The sequence below is a fragment of the Dysidea avara genome, chromosome 1 (assembly GCF_963678975.1).
Source record: "Dysidea avara chromosome 1, odDysAvar1.4, whole genome shotgun sequence".
NCBI classification, from domain to species: domain Eukaryota; kingdom Metazoa; phylum Porifera; class Demospongiae; order Dictyoceratida; family Dysideidae; genus Dysidea; species Dysidea avara.
Window position 1 is genome coordinate 21,653,565 of NC_089272.1, and position 15,023 is coordinate 21,668,587.

Below are 15,023 nucleotides of genomic sequence, written 5' to 3' on the forward strand. Positions count from 1 at the left end.
CAGTTACTTTTCTCAAGGTCTACTGAATAGAAGGCTGGAAACACATAGTGGTCTAAGGCTTAGCTAATTCACATTTGAATGAATGAAGAGTTTCTGATGTGTAGCTAAATAGTTTAATTTCATTTTGAATCAACTGAACCACTTAACTAATAAATGATACTTTCCTGACATAGCTAGCTAATGAGATATTGTTTGTTTTTATTTTTATCTGCTTTGCCAGTCAGGATTTCACTTGCAAAAGTAGCTGCATGAGCAGACCTTTCCTGTAGTGCTTATCTAGCTATGCGTTGTAGTTGTGCTCAGTTGTTTTAACACAGTGTACGTAGCTAGCCATCAACAATTTTCCTAGTGCATTTTTTTTGCACAATCATATATAGTTGCTTATGTTGAAAGAATGTTGGTTAAGCTTGATTAATCAACATTTCTAAATTGAGCAATACAGTCATCACAGTCAGGGTATGCTATATGTAAGAGTCTATACTCCATAGTCCTGATCATCCACCCTCATCCTTTGGTTGGCTAGGGAGTGACCACAAACTAAGGTATGACTTGGAGTGGCCTAAATAGCTCACATGAGTCAGAATTTCAGTTCATAAGTTTGTCAGTTTAGCTTTAATACTGCTAGCTTGTTGCATAGTGGCTACCAACCAATAGCTCTTGCAGCAACAGACTTGCATGTTCATGTATTAAAAGGTTCAAAGTTTCCTTCCTTAGAAGTTAGAGACGATTATTAGTTCATCACTTTTTTGAGACTGCTAGCTATTAAATACCACAATTAATATTTCGTTGCTAGTGGCGTTGGACCACCTGGAGGTGCCCAGACCCCACCCACTGCGTTAAGAGACTACTGGAGGTGCCGCTAATAAATTCAGTAGTAAGCTACAACCATAGATCTATGCTGCAACTGAGCTTTTAAGTGTTTCCTTTCGTGGTTTCGACCCTCATTCCGTTCCGTTCCGTTCCGTGTTTAGACCCCACCCTATTTCCGGTGTTAATTACTTGTTGAACGAGATTCGAGACGATCGTGCTTAGAATTATCTGGACGCCAGTGACAATTGCGACTGATGACTTCCTCGACTAGTAACATGAAAGCTACATTGTAAAGGTAAGCACTTTTATTGTGGTGAGTATTTGAATGAATCGTCGTTTGAATCCGTTAATGTGTGTAAATGGCCAGACACGTCAATGTCTGTTTTTCTTTTGTCTTTTACAGTTTTCCAGCACGTGCCTTTCTTTGTGCTGGGGGTGGTAGGTAAGGGCAGTCCATCAAGCCCGGGTTAAGGCCACTCCAAATAAATTCTCTGTTTCCCGTCATTATTATTATTATCGTTATTTATCTAATTTGTCAAAATGACAGGGTGGCACCAAAAGGCATAGCCTGTACAAGGGTGCTTCCTTAAACACATACATTACAAAAATAACACTACAAGGACAAAGAATAACAACACAAAAGTACTCTACAAAGAAAAGAAACAATAGTTACAATAAGCAAAACACACACACAGACTAAAAAGCTATGTACAAAAAAGATGATAAATGGAGCGACGAAAATAATTTACAGATTTAATAATGAGTGTATCAAATGATACAGTGTTCCACAAAAATACAGTATTCACAAAAAAAGAATAACGGTGACTGTTGATAGAAGATAGTAAAGGTACAATAGACCTTGACTCAAGCATATTTGCATACGGGCGGGTGGTCCATTTCCATTATTTCATTATAAGATTGGCAGCTTTTCAAGCCATTATTAGCCTGGCACAACCATAAAAAGCTGCATAAAAGCATGCTTAAGCTTTTCATGCTGCAAAAATAGTGCAAACGTGAAGCTTGTGCCAACTCGACAGCACTGCTGACACGTGAGCTGACACTGTTTCAAGATGGCTTTTACTGAGAATCTCAGTATGCAAGAATAACCGGAAAATGATGGAAGAATACGGAATAATGGAATATTTAGAGCTGACAGTAACTAGATGCGGGTGGTGGACGGGAAACAGAGAATTTATTTGGAGTGGTTTTAAAAAAAATGGCCAGGCTCGAGGCCAGGCTACTGGGAACAAAGTTCGTACGGTATGTGATCCACGCTTCATAGGCATTTGATGATATATCAGTAAAGCAGACAAAAATGAAGTAATTCTGGACACCACATATACCAGGGATGCGTAATTATAATCACGTTGTTTTACGTCATCACGCAAACAGTATAATTTTCAAAAAACGGGACTGAAATTCCCAATTCCGGAAAGCAATATTCACAGTGGTGGTGGTGGTGTGGTCACTAGGCCTGCTCCGATTATGCCAGCATAATTTGGGGCATAATAGGAAGCCAAAAGCATCAGCATAATGCCAGCATATTAGGCAAAAAATTTGTGCATTGGTTATGTGAGAAGCTGAAACTCTGCCTATTTTGCATGATGCAGAATGGGATAGTGTGCAAACATGGTAAAAATCAGATTTACAGCTACGTTGGGAAGAAAAGATTAGTTGAAGATCGATATACTCTAATAGAACAGTCACCGCGTAATGAAATATCCTAATAGAACGTTCACAGATGCATTTGGTACTCTAATAGAGTAGTCAAGACACAATTTTATATGAGAATATTTGGAGCATAATGGTACACAACTGGGCATAATTGGAGCATAATAGGGGAAATTTTGGAGCAATGCTCAAAAGCATAATAGGCAATTTCAAAAGCATAATAGGCTCAGGCCTAGTGGTCACAGGAAGTGACATCCAATCGTCTTGCTGAATAATCATGTGTGTTGCAGCATGATAATGATGTAAAACTTGAGCGTTACTCATAAGGATTTCAATGCCGTGTAAAAGGGGTGCTGAAGACAGTGTTTTGTAGCTCAGCTTTACTTAAGTCGGTGCCATCAGTGTAAGTGATTTAACAGTTTAACACTGATCCAACAACCACTTTATCTGGAAAAAAGCCTAAATTTTCACATTGTTTGCACAATTTAGCTTGCACAATTTATGTTGTGTGAGATCCTTAAGTCTAAAAAGTGTTATTGTTAAAGATGTACATAAATAAGCTAAAGCAATGTGCTGGAATTTGTGCATTGGTGGCCTCAACCGTGAGCTTGAGAAGGGTTGAGTACAAACACAGGTTCTGACTATGTAGTACGATGTGCATGGATTGACTTGCAGTTAGCTAAAAGGGTAATCTTTCTTTGCGATATCAAAGTAATTTTTTTCCTGTCCAGTATACACATCACTGCTCTGTGATGGTTTGGAAGACCTCAAAAAGTGCAGCTGTCAAATTCACAGTGGCTGCACTATGCTCCTACAATTCTAATGCAAGAACAAGTAATATAATTACTTCAAAGTAGTGCAGTTTCATTCGCAGCTTGTAGCTGAGTTTGGGTCAATGTCCATGTGATGGTATCCATAGAATGACCAGTTACTCTAAGTGGCTGGAATGGGGTCACACAGGCTGACAGCTTATGCTGCATCTGCGACCACAGTCAAACTCTAAAATCAATGGTCATGGCCACAATTTTTTAAGTCCTGGGCTAGATGGTTCCCTTGCCACTAGTGCAGATAGTATAAGTGTTGGACAAAAACTATAAAACAATTTATGTGCAATAAATAGACATACAATACCCTTCACCTCTGGTTTACTGAATTATTGTTTTTGTAAAAATGTGCTCGTGTGTGTACCTACCTATCTATCTATTACCTATGTCTGTCTGTACACATAAGTAAGTCCTTTTAGTGGTGAAAGCCATCAGCCTATAAGAATTAAATGCTACCCCTGTATTAAACTTTAGCATAATATTTGCATTGAGGTAGTTACTTTTCACTGGTTTGAAATACAGGTGTAGTGACCCTCTACAAACTTCGTGAACTCTTCAGGCATTTAACTACTGTAGTAGGCCTCTTAGGCTACTAGGAACAGCATATCTTATCAACTTGAAAGGGGGTGTATCTCTTACATACGCGAACAAAAGTGAAGGGCAGGTTTGTGGAGAGAATTTGCAGAAAAAACAAACTATAAAACAGTTGAGGAGATACTTCTGTACATAATTAAATGGTATGGTAGTACCGTTTAAGTAGGGATCGCCACCAAAAATTTTCACGCTGCCTAAAATACCACCTTTGAAAATCATCCTAGAGACATCTTAGGCAATGAAAATCACCTTTACGGAGTAGTACTAGTTGAGATAATGTATAATACAGCGTTAAATATAACAAAACACTTACAGGTGGCCAGAAATAAAATTTTCAAAAATTTTAGCCTCACTGCTTACCTGACCACAGTCGCAAGGCTAGAGGCCAAACAAAGCAGCGCATGGCCACCATTTTACGCCACAATAACAAACTCACTAATGGGATGTGCCTTTTGGGGTTCCAACGAGTGTAGGCCCTCTTCGCCTTTTCTTTTTTTTATCTTCAATCAGGCTACTTGTCTTTTCTTCATCCAACAAAACCATATTGAGGTGTTGATTTTTCGTATCAACACTTTCTTTCAGCAGCATACTTAAACGCCATAGGTTATTTCAGAGCTGAAATTTAGAAGCACTTAGTCCCTGCACTACTATAGGAGGTATACTAGCTAGATATCTGCAATTCTGCGATTGGGATCCCATTCGCAATAGGTTTGCGACCACACCCATAAATAAAGATCTAGGTAGTGATAGAGTACAGATACCATACCTCTTATCAGTCTATCTATTTACTTAACAGTAAACAAGATGACCTCACTCCTTATTGGTCTAGATACCTGCACACCCCTCTGCTGACTTGAGATACTCTAATACATCAGTCATGCGTGGTATTCTAATGGAACAGTCACAAGTTACACTGTAGTAGCTAGCTGTGCTGCAGCAAAAAAACTAAACAAACTAGTATTGTTAATTTGAAAATGAAGTAAGGATCTATACAATAAAAAGTAAGGGTGAATGATGGTACTACAGCATAGCTCGGTGGGAAAGTCCCTACTTTGGCATGGAACAAAATAATTGTTATAGCTAATGTACCAAAGTAGGGACTTTCCCACCAAGCTATGCTGTAATACCATCATTCATCTCTTGTTTCACTACTTTTTATTGTATAGATCCTTACTTCATTTTTTTTAATACTAGTAATATAATTTTGCCCAAAGCAGTTTGTTCACGTAATTAAAATAATTCACCAACTACAAATACAAAATTACAATAACTTTATTTTGATAATTCAGAATCTGTATGCATAATTGTGACTGAGTTTTGGAAAAACATTCCAAATTGCACATTAGAGGTTTCGAGATAAATGGTTTAAGTCAGTATAACTTGCCAAGGATAGCAAGCACGTGTATGAAATTTACACAAATCTATTTCCTTTCAGACCACTTCCAGTACTTGTAGTTGCTTGTAGAGTTTCCCACTAAACAAGATAAAAAATCTGAGCAGTTGTAGTATCACGAGTGCTCACAAAGGGGAGAAGGGTGGCGGGATGGGCATGAAATAGACTTCAAAATGGAGGCAGACCATGATTGAAGTCCAGACACGAGATTACAGGGTTGTGCTGCCTTCTTAGTGGCTGAAGTTGTTTGGCAAACATCATCAGGCCATCCACCAGTAAACCACTGATTCTTGCCAACCCAGGTTCTTCTCAAGGCCAGACACTGCCATTCAAACTCTCCAGAAAAGACATCTGTTAAAACTAGCCTCGAGTAGTTTGAGTAGCACTGAGGGTCAAAACTAGTAGTACAATAGTGTAGCTATCCACTAGTGGTGTTAGTTTGATGTGTGATTTGGATCGGTTCTGTAAAATCTGGTCACAATTATTAAAATATACAAACTTGAAAGAGTATCATGTACATATTACAATCAAATGATTGTTCTTAATTAAGTAGTGATGTTCCAGTCTGTCTTTAAAAATGTTAATGTTGGGTGATAAAGTAATATCTGTTGGCAAAGCACTCCAGAGTGTGTGATAGTCAAAGGGAAGTATGATAGTTTATACGCTTGTATTGTAGCTGATGGTACATTAAAATGATGAGTATGAAAGATTTTGTACATTTACTGATAAAATCAGAAATATTTAAAGTATTTAACATCTGCATCATCTTTTCTTCTCCCTGTGGTAAAGAAAAAAACATAGGTAATAACGACAATTCAGGTGAATTTGGTGCCAAGACCAAGCTACACCAAACTCACCTGAATTATTAAAATTTTTACCATTAACCTACCATCACAGCCATTTCTTGGCCGCCACCTTGGATTTCACATCTTTTTTCACAATAACCTTTTTTGGATTAGATATATATATATATGACCAGGTGTTCAAAGGCGCCACTCAGGGTTTAACTCACATACTCACCAAGCAATGTGTAGATACATATTACCCTGGTATTATCATGGAAGTGTGGTTTGCTCATGGCTTTGATGCCCAACCAGTTCAAAGATACGAAACACTTTGACTTGTTTTATTGAGCGACACAGAACATTTTATTGTGGATTTTAGTTTATGCATTAGGCTACGTTCAGTGTAGTTGCTAAGCTAGACAGTAGCTAAATTACATGATCTGTAAAGCAATCATCTGGGCAATGCATGCATGCATATTTCTACCCACTATGCGGTGGCGTGTCAGCCATTAAGCAGACCACGAAACAAGAAGAATATGACAACCAGGTGAGTATAACTTATAGTCCTAAGTACTTTACGTAGGGTATTAACTTACTTACTGCCACAATAGCGAAGGTTTAATTAATGTAGTATTAAAAACTTTACACCCCAAAAATCATTCCCACAATCAAAAGTTCCTGGCATGTGTTGAAACATAATGACGTAGGAATAACATTCTGAGAGCTATTTTCCCACGTAATTGAAACATCATATGCAACAAATGGGTGAGTGATCTGTAGTTCTTTCATCTATCAGGTGAGTGTGCCTTGAGTGATATATATCACTTATACCACCACTGTGTCAGGATTTTGCTGATATATATACCCTTACCCCTCATGTGGCCCTCGAAGTTCGGGTGTATATATCAGCAGAATCCCTCACAGCCATGGTATAACTATTACATATATTGTTAGAGTGTATTCTATGATTGTGGGTAATTGAATGGAACTCTGTATATAAATCTGTTTTTTACTCTAGGAACAAAGATATTAAGACAACTGAAGATTGCTTAATCGCTGATTCAGTTAGAAATTGTACTGTGTATGGAACTAGTCTTATGTAAGTCATTATCCCTTCATCTTCTAGAGGTATAAATGCTGAATGGAAGAGCAATATTTGTTTTACTGGTTACAATTTCACTGATAATAATAGTACTCTTCTGTATTTATATTGAGAATGATCCTTCAATATTGAGTGAAATAAATCTTGATACTATCAGAGAACATCAAAATTTATCAATGTCTCACTGGCTGACTAGTTCAAATGGCATGCGCTGCCAGTGGTCATCAGACAATTCAACAAAGTATTCTGAAATGGAACTACAACGGTTGCAAATAATATGGAATTTGATGGATATTTATAAAGATTTTCATAGAGCAGGCATTGAGAAGTTGCATAATGGAAATAGTAGAAACGTTCGAACACTCACATGGCACTGCAGAGATGAATGTGGTGGTTTGGGATATCGTTTCAAAGGAATTATAGTAAATCTCTTGTTAGCAATCTTCAGTGATAGGGTATTGTTATTGAAATGGGACAAAATTTCACTGGAAAATACCCACCTATCACCAAACATGATAGACTGGCAGTATCATGATTATTCATTGACTGGGTCTTCTGTTGACCTTGGAACCTTTAACGTTAAAGCTGCAAATAGAAAAATAAACTATATGAAAAACTGGATTAGTATCATTGCTGGAGATATAATACATTTACAAATGTTATACAACAGAGATAAATATTTAGATGAGATGTTGTCGGGGATTTATTCCATTAAGAAGGATGTTAATGTTAAGAATGATGTTAATGAAAGACTAAAGCAAATGATTTTAGCCCATAAAATCCGATTAGATTTAGCTCAACTTGCATCTTTTAAATTTTTGTTTACAGTTGGTATACAAATACAACAGCTTGCAAGTGATGTTCTGAACAAGCTCAATTTACAAGAAAAACCATATGTTGCTTTACATTTAAGAACAGGAGAGTTTGATGGTAATGTTATTGAAACTAAAGGTCGATTTTCAAACTCTTTGGATAAATGGAAACATGCAACAGAATGTGCCATACAACAAGCTAACAATCTTATTGGACCAGATGGTGTAGTGGTTCTATTATCAGACAATAAAGAAGCAAAGAAAATGTTATCAAATGAGTACCACCAAGTGAAGGTACTAGATAATCAGATAGTACATGTAGATAAGACAGCTCATCTAACTAACAGCAGCATGCTTGATACATGGCAAGATGTTCTTATAATGGCAGAAGCTTCTCTTGTAATACATGGTCATTCTTCATTTCCTGAACTAGCATTTGCTTTTTGTGGAATAACAATTCCCAAAACTATTTGTTATCGGTATGGTATATGTGACTATTGCATGTAGTTCTGATCTTTTAATTTACTCAGAAGATATTTATATTTATGATAATATACATGGGTGCTCCTTACAAGATGGAATTTTATGTTTTGATAAATGCTATAAATACAACCACTGATGTCTCCAGTATAACTAACATAAGCAAAAGAGATACAATACATTCTATGTATACGTTGACGGTATTGTGGTCTTCATCATGCAGTTATAGAAGTCCTTAGTATAGCCATGGATATTGATGAATCTTTAATCATCAGTTGAGGATGATTAGAAGCTATAGTGTTATTTACATATCTCTGGCTTGTTGAGCTGATTCATTGCAACAGTGCCAGGCTCTATACCCAAACAACAATTATTAGCTTTACATGCCCTGCCTACAATATGGAAATACGTATTAATAAAGCAGCTTTACATATACATTGGCTCTGTATGCAAAGCTGCATGATAATCTATTGGCAATATTATTGGCAATACAACACACATGCAGTAAACTATAGCTATATGATCACCTAGTATGAAGTGAGTCAGACTTGATACCCAGACAACTTGCAATTTTGGCAAGTGTCTAAGGAGCCACACAGTGCCGAATGTGGTATCTAGACGTCTCTTTTCATCCAATCTATATTATAAGTCCCATGATTTTTTTCTTGAAGACATTTTTATTACATGTACAAGGGAGAACACTGGATGTACTACTGCTGAGTAATACAGTGCACATAGCTGGTATATAACTCTAAGACAGCATACATAACTCTGGATGGATCAACCAAAAAAACTGCAATTCTCTGGCAAACTGCTATAGTCACAAACCGACCACTGTAAAAGTTACAGTTACAGCTTTATGTGCCTCTAATATAATATGTACAACAAGACCAATAAAAAGTATGCACCATCCTAATAAGAAGGTTAATATCTTTCACACCATCATTTTTGAAGGCAGCATGCACAGTTAGCCATTTTGGTTAGATATTACTTAATATCAAGATAGTGGCCAAGAAATTACTGCAGTGATGTTACTGTAATCAATTTATAATATAACTTTATATTGATTTTAATATCACTGCCATCATTTCTTGGCTAGCACCTTCATGTCGCATCATTTCACACCAGCATTTTGAAGACTGCATACACATTTTTTACAGTTCAGCTATTTTGGTTCTTAACAGAGGTAAGACAATAATTCAGAGGCTAAAATATGTGGCAAAAAGGTACACAAGTCAAAGTTATGTGCATGTGTGTATGCACCTTTAAAAATCTCTTAATAAGAGTACCTCAAGATCTAACCTTGAGATAGCTATTTTTTAGTTTAATTTGATTAAAATTTGCCTTACAATCCAACCTGTAGTCATAGTGCTTTTTAATTCTTTTTTACAGTCCACAATGCTTTCAAACATAGCTCTTTTTATTATTAAGTTTACTATTTCCTTAAGCTACTTCTAGATCTCAAATCATTTCTCACAAATGGCCTTCAAATCTAGATTCAATTTTATCACAAGAATTTTCCAGGTTAGTATGCCCTATAGTTGGGTCAAATTCTATTCTGCCTTTCCTCCACTGGTACTTTACTACTGTTTCACTTCAACTGTTTGTACAACCATGACAATAAATTAAAGAGTACAAAATACGCATGTCAAACATATGGAAATGCTTCAGCTATGTGCAACAAACACCCCTACCCTACCCCTACCCCCCCATCTCAAGTTTGGTTAGTTGCAAAATAGTTTCTTTTAGCTACTGTAAGACATACAGTGGTAGGACTCTTGGATAAAAGGAATGAGCTTATTGAGTTAATAATCATTGAAGCAGAGTTGAGGTGATTAAAACCGGAGAAATGTTCATAGTTACATAATTCATTAAGTTTAGGAAAGTATTTGTGAAAGTATATAAAGGTTTATAACAAGAGGATCAAAATTCAAGTAGAAGTTTCGATATTGATTTGAGCTGAAAACAGAAATTGCATAGAGTTGGAGCATTTCAATACTTTATCAGGCTGCTGCAAAGGCATTGCATGTTTCAACTAGCAGATCAAATGTTCTAGGTTTTTGTTACAATTCTATTATGTTGACATAATTTTTGGCATTACAAGAAAGTAAAAGCAGTGCACACATAATATAAACACAAGGTTTGGCCTTTTCTTCACTGTCATAGTAAGAAGTACACTGCAACTGCTGTGATGTTTCATTTCTGGGTTTATTTATCTAATGATGATACATGTAAGATTGAATAACACACATATTGTCAGGTATTGTAAATTATTTGTGTATGTGACAGATTTGTATTTAGCAGTAATTTTATGTAATTGTATAAAATACAACAAAACATGTGATAGTACATTGGTACACATGATCATATATGGTGTAACTAACTTGTTTCATATTTCATAATGCCACCAAAGTTGATTTCAAGGTCAACATCACATCTTAGCCTTTTCCGTTTCTTGTTGATTCCTTCTTGTAGGGATAAGATTTTTGATACTTGTCACTTTCTGGGTATTTAGGAAGGAATAAAGTGCAGAGTGTGTTGTTGCCCTGCAGAGCTTTCACTATGGCCATAGATGTCTGAACAGTTTGGTGAGTTGCTATCCAGATCTATCTCCCTTAAGACACTATTAATTTTGCTTTTAGAATTTTTTGATGGCCTCAAAGGCACCATCTGTGATATTGTTGTGGCTAATGATCAATTGTTGTATTGATTAATTACCTTCAATTCAGTGCAGTAAACAGATGTACAACACATTTGTTTGATAAGTATGCATTGTACATCACTGAAAGCTCCTCCAATTCACAAGACTGGTTGACAGTATTGCAGCAATGGACTGCTGTGATTCCCCAATAGTTTTATTACTACTGATGTCCAATAATTTCACTTTGCAAGCAATTGTGTTGTCTTTGAGGTAGCTGTCAGCAGATGAAGTTAAGTCATTGTTGATAAACTGCTGTTTAATAGTAACACCACTTCCAATTAAGACACTTTGAGACCATCATCCTGGATATGGCAGCTAAATAAACTAACTTTCTCCCAATGTCTGATGGAAGAATGGGTAAGAATTGTTGCAAGACCTTGTAGGTCATTAGGTGTAAGTGTAATGCCATCTACATTAATTAAGCACTCTATCAGAAAAGTTTTCCTCATTGTGTGACATGTTTAAGCATCTCCAGCTTCACAGAATGATTGGTAAAGCCTAAGACACTATAAAAATTGTTGCAAAGAAACTTTAAACTAAGCTTTAATAGCAATGTGCTCATGATGCTTGTTTGAGAAAAGTATTTTGGGAAGAAACCATTTACTTGATAAAAACTCTTTTAAAGCTGGTTACTGTCCTTTTGCTAATGTAATGTAATGGAAAAGTCTTTTAGGAAGAGACCGTTTGTCAGATAAAAGTGCTTTAAAGCTGGTTGCTGTCCTTTCGTTAATGTAATGTAATGCTTGAAGCAGTAATTTTTATTCCAGAAGTAATCACTGAGAATGGATAACCCCTGTAGTTGTGAATGGTTAGCAACATAGTATGCAGCCAAGAACTCTTGTACAGGGAAATCAATGAATTTGACAAAATGGGTGAGACTTGTAGCAGTAATTTTCTCCTGAACTTGCAGTAAACCAAACCCATTTAAAAAACCTTGGAGTGCTGTACATTTAATAGTCAGGTCAGCCTACAAGATCAATGGCTTGCTCTTGTCTAAGGCATTAAAAGCAATTAATTTTATTTATTACGCTGTTGTAGAGAGATGGTAAAGAATTAAGATTCATGACATTGTCACTTAATGTAATCCCTGATTTTGCAAGCCGCCTAAGAACAGTTTGAAAAATGAAGAAACTGTACAATTCAGTTGGATTAGTTGGAAGAGCTGTGTCTAATGTAGACAAGAACAAAATAATGTTCAAGTTAAAGACTACAAAGCAAAGATCAGTAATAGCAGGGTGTTTGTTTAGATATTCTTTGATCTCTAAAGCCTAGCTTAATGCATTTTTAATAAAGCTAACCTGATTATCTTCAACAAAGCCAAGAATTTCTATCCGAGAAGTGACATTGCAATAAAGATGTCTGGAACCATTAGGATGAGAGGAAATCACTAAGGCACAAGCAGGCATTATCTTCTGCCGTATTATATCAGACATGGAGCTGCTTTGCTGTAAGTGCTCTGGAAACTCATCATATCCATCAGGGATAATGGTGACAGATTTTCCATCATCTTGTAGAAGGCACTTGGCACAAGCAGTGGTAATGCTTTGTGCTCCCTTTTCATACATGTAGAAATGGTGAATAAGATGTTCAAGTGACTCCATTAATTTTGCTGTACGGCTAGGCCTCGGAAAGAGAGAAGAAATAGGAAATTGCTTTTGGTTAATAATGTATTACTATCCCACAGATATGGTATTTGCTTTAGTAATGTTGACTTGCCTATGCCAGGTAATCCTTCAACCAACATTGTGTATGGCTGTCCACCAATGGATGGCCTTTCTAGCTGGAAAAAGAACATTTTTAGTTCTTCAGTAGCCCTATCTCCACAATTTACAGCTGGACAATTTCTTTGAGAACACCAGTTAGTGTAACTGAACCCATATCAGTGATCCTCTCCTTAGGCAGTTGACCATCTTGATAGACCGGATCAAGTGGAGTGTAGTGCTTGGGTTGCTCTATCAGCCATTGGTCCTCCTTAGAAACAAACCTTGCATTTTTGTAGTAGGATGTGAAAGTGTACTGTTTTATGCAACAAGCATAAATTCGACAAGGTAATATTTTATTCAAACAGACTTACTTACCCCTGACATGATGGATGTGTTGGATACTTTGCCACCAATTTGTACAAAAGTAATAGCTTCTTCCAGTTTACTCCAAGTTGCTTCAGCATCTTTTTGTAGCCATATTCTTAGCATTGCTTTGAATGCATCTTCTGTTTGATTTGAGTTGTCTTTAGAAATTATTTGTATCTCAGGATCTTCTAAACCAAGGTATGTACCAAGGGCATCCCATTCTACTGCATACTGTCTTAATGCCCTGCCATAATGTAGCTGTACATGTGGTTTGTCATCTCCTGGAAAAGATTTCAGCATAATTATTATATGGTACTGTATATACGGAGTGTAAGTACATCAAACAGTATGGTAGTACTGTATATTAAGGTTCTCACAAAAAATTGTTAACCAGAAACCAGCCTCACAATACCTTAACTCATGGTGCCTCGGCAGTATTGGTTAGGTATATATTGCCTTCAATGTGACCCAAAGCACTTCCAATAAGTTACTGCAAAAATTTATTTTATTCTTTTGTTCAATGGAATTTCTGCTGACTGCCTTACATATACTCACTTACTTACTTACTTACTAATATCTTCAGAGATGTATATAATGGCTAAGACTACTGATATTTTTTTCACTGCTAGATGTTGCTTCAGCCTGATAGGTGCCTCTTGGCATACCACAGTACATACAATGCACACATCATGACATACCTTTGTCTTCCTTTGTGCCTCTTTTCCTTTGGTTCACAGCATAAGGTGTCAATTCGCAATAACACCAGCATTATGGCTTTACTGCATGACTAGCTATCATATCACTGTTATCATCCATATTTTCTGTGGTGACTGCATAAGTTGTTTTCAGAGACACTTCTTGTACTGTTCTTTGTTTGAAACCTTGCTTTTCAGTAATTGATGATTGTGTTCAAAATCACTTCAAATGCAAATTAATTTTATGGCATGTCTAATGCTATTCTTTCTTTTGATGCAGTATAGATCTATGTGAGTTTAACGGTAAAAGCAAACAAACAAGCACAAGGAAAAATTAGGAATTTCAAGTTCAATTAGGGATCATAGAAATGAAAAGGTAGTGAAACAAGGGAAGACATCTAGTTTCACTACTTTCTTTCAATTAAAATTACTATTCAGTTTTATTTTCCTTGTGCTTGTATTGTATACTTTAGATTCAAGTGTATTCAGTAGAAGTACTGTACTATATAAAATCACAATTACTTGCATACTCAAATTTTACTTAAGAAAAGTTCATGCTTGCTTGATTTTTTGCTTGGAATAATGGTGAATCGATCATGCATTGTCATGATCCTGTAGCAAAGATGAGATCAATCTGTAAGTAGTACAATACAAAGTACCTGATGTTACATAGCAAGCACACAGTAATACAGTTTTACTTACCAAAGTTATTCTTATAAAGAAGCAATAAAGCATAAATCATGAGTGACAGTGACAGCAGTACCTTTTATGTAAGTGCATGAGGTGATCATAATGGTATATGGAAGTGTGATTTGATGGTTTCTAGAATCACTATTTTATGCAACATACACAACTTCTTATTCTCAGACTAAAATTGTATGCTGAAATTTTTACATTACACTGTTTACTTATAATTTGTTCCATTCATGACAGATAGCCACATATCTACACAAATGATTTCATCACATTTGACTAGCCCGCCCAAGTCCTTTTTCATCATCCACATTGTGGCTAGTGAATATTCTTATCATAAAGTATGGTATTTTTTCTTATTAGGGATCATGGCAGTATGCATCAGTCTCACAAT

The 15,023-nt window shown here is 36.2% G+C and overlaps 1 protein-coding gene across 1 annotated transcript; it reads left to right on the forward strand.

Annotated features, from left to right (window-relative positions):
- Nucleotides 1-949: 949 nt before the first annotated feature.
- Nucleotides 950-8,537, forward strand: LOC136248988 (uncharacterized). The gene is made up of 2 exons (XM_066040869.1): nucleotides 950-1,105; nucleotides 7,096-8,537. Exon 2 carries the CDS (start codon nucleotides 7,212-7,214, stop codon nucleotides 8,496-8,498), a length of 1,287 nt encoding a protein of 428 aa, XP_065896941.1. The 5' UTR covers nucleotides 950-1,105; nucleotides 7,096-7,211; the 3' UTR covers nucleotides 8,499-8,537.
- The last annotated feature ends 6,486 nt before the right edge of the window (nucleotides 8,538-15,023 follow it).

Excerpts from the sequence above, each read along its gene's own strand:
- LOC136248988 (XM_066040869.1), top strand. The coding sequence starts at position 7,212 with ATGCTGAATGGAAGAGCAATATTTGTTTTACTGGTTACAATTTCACTG.